The sequence below is a fragment of the Carya illinoinensis genome, chromosome 16 (assembly GCF_018687715.1).
Source record: "Carya illinoinensis cultivar Pawnee chromosome 16, C.illinoinensisPawnee_v1, whole genome shotgun sequence".
NCBI lineage: Eukaryota > Viridiplantae > Streptophyta > Magnoliopsida > Fagales > Juglandaceae > Carya > Carya illinoinensis.
In genome coordinates, this window is record NC_056767.1 from 23,008,098 (window position 1) to 23,014,582 (window position 6,485).

The 6,485-nt window shown below is 35.7% G+C and overlaps 1 protein-coding gene across 1 annotated transcript; it reads right to left on the reverse strand.

The window, feature by feature from the left end:
- Window positions 1–4,460: 4,460 nt before the first annotated feature.
- Window positions 4,461–5,090, reverse strand: LOC122298924 (cytochrome P450 84A1-like). Its single transcript, XM_043108769.1, has one exon. It carries the CDS (start codon window positions 5,088–5,090, stop codon window positions 4,461–4,463), a length of 630 nt encoding a protein of 209 aa, XP_042964703.1.
- Between the last annotated feature and the right edge of the window lie 1,395 nt (window positions 5,091–6,485).

Here is a 6,485-nt window from a genome sequence, read left to right on the forward strand (position 1 = left end):
TCGTGGCCGACGCCACACATCACTACAGCTAACCAAAATTATTTTTTTTTTTTATAAATGTCGTATTTATTTATTATTTTTTAAAAAAATTATGTAATATTTATATACTTTATTACTGTAAATACCATTTCTTTTATTTGAATATAAATTAAATAATTGTTATAAAACTTAATAAAAAGGAGAGAGAGTGTCAAGAGATTGAGAGAGAGCGAGAGAGGTTAACTTATTGATCTATTATCAAACATATATTTCTTAAAGAATTCAACGATATATATAGGCGTACAAAGGGGACTATGTTAGCTCACTATGCTAGCACTATGCACTATGCATTTGACGACTAGATAAATGTGGTCATACAATTCAAGATAGTTTATAACACTTCCCCTTTGGATGACCATATTTAAAGAATATGCCTCGTTAAAACCTTGCCAAGGAAAAACCCTGTGGGAAAAAACCAATGGCGAAGGAAAAAGAGTACATTATTCATATGTATCACCGAGTGCTTTAGGATTGCCTCATTAAAACCTTGCAAAGGAAAACCCAGTGGGATAAAACCTTAGCGAAGGAAAAAGAGTACAATCAGCACAAGTCTTCAAGTCTTCAAGACATTACTTCCCCTGAAAAGTGTATGATAACAGGTCTTCAAACCTCCGCATTCCAATGTTCTGCATAATCTTCTTAAATGTTGCAGTTGGTAATGCTTTAGTGAATAAATCTGCCAGATTTTTACTTGACCGTACCTTCTTGATATCAATTTCAACTTTCTTCTCATGAATTGCAATGATCTTCTTGTGTGTATCTGAAAGATAACTCGCATTTGTACATCCAACTAACTGTGGACCCCATTTTTATTAAAAACGGTGGCCAGCCTTTTAAGATCAGACAAGCACCGCAGATTTTCAACTCCTCTGTAGGTGTCAGGCGTGCTTTCAGGTACTGCAGCTGTCAGGCGTGCTGTTAGGTGCTGCAGCTGTCAGGCGTGCTGTCAGGCGCCTCAGCTGTCAGGCGCCGCAGAGCTATGAAGCTATATTCCATCTCTTTTCTCTTGCTTCACGAGAGATGTTGTATCATAATTTTCTCTATAAAAGAGATATTCAGCTCATCTTCATTCGCATCTCATCTTCTTCACTTTTCTGTAATCATACTGCAATTTTACTCTGCAATCTCTTTCTGCATTCTTATCCTGCAATCTCTCTCTACATTTTTACTCTGCAATGGCTCAGCGATCTTCTCATGGCCAATATATGAGGTACTCTGCACCTCGTTCATCAGCTGTTCCTGCTTCTACCACAGGTGCTATCATGCAATGTAATGATCTGACTCATAGGTCAGATAATGAAGCTATCTATGAGCTTGTGAGTCTCGGTACCCGATACTCATCATCCATTGTCGCATTTTCTCAGCGACTGCAATCCAGAACTTGTGGAGTTGACAATCTCCACGAGAATATTGCTATACTTCAGCGACTTCTTCTGGAGTCCAACATGAAGATAGAATCAATAAAGAAAGAGAATAGGAATTTAAAATCTTTGCTTAAATCTTCTTTTCGATTGCCCACCGCTTTAGATAGGGATGACATGCAGATTCTTGAAGAACAAGAGCATTTGAAGAATGAGGCAAAGTGCCTTAAATTTCTGTAATTCTTGCTTCAAGATAATAAAATAATATTTCACAAATATTCATATTTGTGTTTCTATCTTCTGGTAGATGTTCTGTGTGCTTCATTTTATTTCTTCTTTAATAATGCACACTTCTTATCAAACCTATAATATGAATCTGAAATACTAATTGTATTTAAAAGATGGTATTTCATGACTAATAACATCATCCATCTTCCCCTTGAAGCCGCAAGGGTTTCAGATTTATATTTCAAATATGTGCAGTTTCATGAGCTCTTCTGGAGCCTCAATGACATTTAAATCATATATATAAACTGCAATAATAGCTTGTTTTCATTTGCGTTTGGATTGCTTTAGATCATATAAGGATCTTTGAAACTTGATAGAATACATATTTCCAGATGTATTCATATTAGAAGTTTCAGACATTTTCTATCCTTCAGGGATTTTCATATATATATCATGATCCAATGATCCATATAAATATGCAGTTAATCATGCATATCCAAACTCTCGGTAACTTTCAAGCTAATAAAAATCTCAATATGATTTCAACCATTTTAAAATCATATCAATATTGTTTCTTCGAGAAACTGACTTGTGATTTCTATATCACATTTTCATATTAAAAGCTTCAGGCTTTTTATATCATGTATATAAACATCTACTGATATTTAACAAAAATCACCTCTTTAGGTATTTGGACTTCAAGTCAATATTTATCACATTTTACTTAGTGATATCAATTCTGCATATCAATTCTGCAGGAATTGAGAAACTGACTCGTGATTTATATATCACATTTTTATTTCCTTTCCATAAATACCCACTGACATTCAACAAGCATCACCTCTTTAGGTGTTTGGACTATAAGCCCCGATGCATCATATTTTACTAGTGAATCAATTCTGCAGGAATTGTTTCTTTCGAATATTGGCCAATATTTTACGTCGGTATTCTTCGACGGTTCTTGATTCACTTGCTACATTACTTCTGGTAATGTCAATTGCCATCTCATATGGAAATACGTTGTCGACAACGATTTTATTTCTATCCATAATTTCTCCATTATTCATGAAATGTAACGAGATCTCGTTAATTTCAGGTACCTGTCCCTCTTCAAGGGAAGACATTTTCATGATAAACCTCTTCAGGAGGCACTCTTCAGGAGATTTGTACTCTTCAAAAGTTTATATAGGAAAATTTTATACAGAAAATCTGGATGGACTTTATTGCTTGTTTCGTGGGTATGGCCTCTTCAGGAGCACCAATTATTTGTGTCTTTCTCTTTTTGAGATGCTTTATCTTTTGTATCAATAAGTCTCACATGCCTTTAGACATGTCTTATGTTCATTAGACTGCTGAATTTCTTAATTGTCCTTCAAGGACTTCAATCCTCGCTGGGATTTTAGCAGCTCGAATATGAGACATTTTTATCTTATTGCATCCATAATTTAATTATCATATGAACTTCTGGTTCACATATGATAATCAAGATAACGTCGAATTATTTCATCTTATTTGCTTCTGACAAATTTTTCTTTCCACTTCTGGTGGTAAGACTTTATAGTAAAAGAATCTTCTGGTTCTTTTATGGACGTCCATATGAAAATCATTCGACTTATCGTAATTCATTTTAGATTATCAAGATAATCATGAAAAGATACAAACATTTTGAATCATATCACTTTTTGATGCATCATAATATTTGATTCAATAATTTGTATAATATCATCTCAAAGAGAAAGCTTACAGCTTTTCCAATACGAGCTTCTGGCCCGAAAAGATATTCATTATCACGTTCAATCTCTTAGTTTCTTTGAATGAAACGCATCATTCTTTTCACTTCAGGGAATAGAATGATATAAATTCATTATCATTCACTTCAGGGAATGATATAGATCTAGTAAGACGTGACTAATGATTTTTATCAAAAGCTCATTATTTTACTCAGTCACTGAAAGACTATATATAAATTTAGAATATATTGTGAACGTTTGCATTTTGTATTACTATTTCAGGAGCATACTCGATATTGCTACTTCAGGAGCACATTCGAAATGTTCATTCAAATATATATTCTTTCCACCATTTCAATTATGCAACTTCAGGTACATAAATCATAATGAGCTTTTAGTACAAGTATCAATCATTTAAACTATGAGATACTCAAAAGCTGTTATTGATTTAGGACGATCCTTCAGGGATGCTCCATTTCCATTCTCAGATAAATCATATCATCAATAAATAAAACTTGTATCTAAACTATGTAAATAAATATAGAATTTATCAAATAATAATAATGAATATAACCATTAATATTCATCTCAGTAATTGTAAATAATATATTAAAAACTTACTTGATGTCCAACATCATATGAGTAGAAAAGCTGCTAATGAGAAGAAAAATTAATTCACCACCATCATCATCATCATGTCTCAAAAGGAAACCTGTACCAAAAAGAAAAAGAAAAGAAAGACTTTTCTTGCAATTAGATTTTGGTAATATATACTATCTACGTTAAAGATTAGGCCAAATAATTAGAAATGACAGCCATTTTTGACTAGAGGATGATAAGCAACCCATTATTGCTGTTCTCTTTTCAAGTTTCTCCATTCTTTTTCTTCCTGGACCCGCAGTCTGTGGTCATGCAAGAGAACTTCCTATATTTTAAGATAATATCTTCGATAATAAAAGTAGTTGGACAGCTTGCATCAATCTAGAACAACAACTTGCCACTCCCATGGGACCTACTTGTCCTCTTCATCTATCTTTCTTTTTACAAAAACCAAACGCTTTCCCAACTTTGAATTTTTTATTTTATTTTATTTTATTTTATTTTATTTATTTTTTAATAACAAGGGGTCCTGTCCCTCGTGCGACTTCGTCCCAAAAGCTGCCCGATAGATTATATTCTTCGTCAGTTCAAATACCAACTCCCCGATGTTCACCGGCTCTCCGGTGTTGGATGCCACGGTACGCACAGTCGCGTCGACCTCCTCTCGCACGGACTCCCACGACTCTGCTCTTTTGCGGCTGAACAGCTTCATGACGCGGAGCTTTCGCATCTGTCGCCAGAAGGGACTGTAGTGAGCAAAGGCCATGTCTGCACGGTCATAGGTGAGGTACTTGATGGCTATGGTGGCAGGACGATTGGAGAAGATGCTGTCCTGAACCAGAAGGACCTGGCGCGCCACCTCAGGGTTCGACACGGCCACCATGTGTAAGTACCCTATCCGGAGGTGAAAGATTCCACCGTATTCCTTCGCCAATTTGGCCAGGCCCCGGTGTGTTAACTGGTCCATCATCCCCATGTTTCCGACGATCGGCAACCCTTTAGGCCCCGGCGGATATGGCAACTTTCTTTGGACAAGAAAAACCAGACCCAACAAGAACAGCAAGGGGATGATGATCATAAGGAAGATTGCCAGGGACAAAGATCCCAAACCAGCTTGTAAGAGAGAATCCATGGCTGATCTGCACAAGTGAGCTAGGCAGCTTAGAGAATGTAGCTCTTAAACGTTGCTTGGATCTGATTTCGAGCTTATGGAGCAGATCGGTGTTGATCTCGGTGACATCACCTCTAAATTCTCAGGAGTTTTGTAGCTCAAATCGGTCATGGCAGCATAACCGTTGCATTTGGGTTCGGGAGCACAGTGGACTCATACGGGTTCCACTTCTTGCTTTTCTTACCGGCCCAGGTGTCGAGCTGTGGGCTCGATCTGCGTGGTCGTGGTCTGTTCCGATCGTTTAGATATTCCTCGACGCAATCCTGGAAGCCCCGTTCCATGATGAGGATTGTGTATTGGCCATCTCTCTTTCTCTCAGTTTGGGAAAATCAGAGGCATGGCTCCCGCGTAGCAAACGAAGCTCCTATGGGGACTTTGTGAGGATTATAGTAGGTTTTGATACTAGTTGCTTCTCAAATCTCTCATTAGAAACCCATACCCAATTTTGACGAGGATTAGAGAAACCAGAGAGACGAGAAATGGGAGCTGGGGTGAGGAAGAATTTTTCTCGCATCGTGCTGATAACGTGTTATAAAACTTAATAAAAAGGAGAGAGAGTGTCAAGAGATTGAGAGAGAGCGAGAGAGGTTAACTTATTGATCTATTATCAAACATATATTTCTTAAAGAATTCAACGATATATATAGGTGTACAAAGGGGACTATGCTAGCTCACTATGCTAGTACTATGCACTATGCATTTGACGACTAGATAAATGTGGTCATACAATTCAAGATAGTTTATAACAATAATCAATTTCTTTCTATCTATTAGCTAAATTTTTTGATAGAGTCTCATAGCTAAATTTCTTTCGAAGTCCTGACTCTATCATTCGCCCTTGATAGACTCTAGTCTAAGAATATTAAAATATAAATCTACTTCTTTGACCCTGAGTCGGCTCTATATAGTTTCCCTTGACCAGCAAGCAGCCATCAACCTTGACCGTTTATAATATTGTATGATAACTACTAATCCAATGCCTACTTTGAATTAAAAATTTTGATTAAAAAAAGAGTAATGCTATATATAAAATAAAGTGTATAAATACTGTGTAATTTTTTAAAAAAAGTATAGAGTCTATTATTAAAAATTTATTTATTTTTAATGTAAGTTTCGTATTTATTTAATTTTTTTTAATTATGCAACGTTTATATATTCACAATTACGAATATCATTTTTTGCTAAAATTTCTCATTTTCCCATTGAAAATCCTAAACATGATTTTTTTCTAACTCCCATTATTGGTCTTTGATCCCATCCAAGTCCTCTCTCTGCCACCACAAGGACTGGGTTCTAACGTGGGTTTGGTTTTTTTTTGGGAAAGAAAATTATTTTAAAAAATTATATTATAATAAT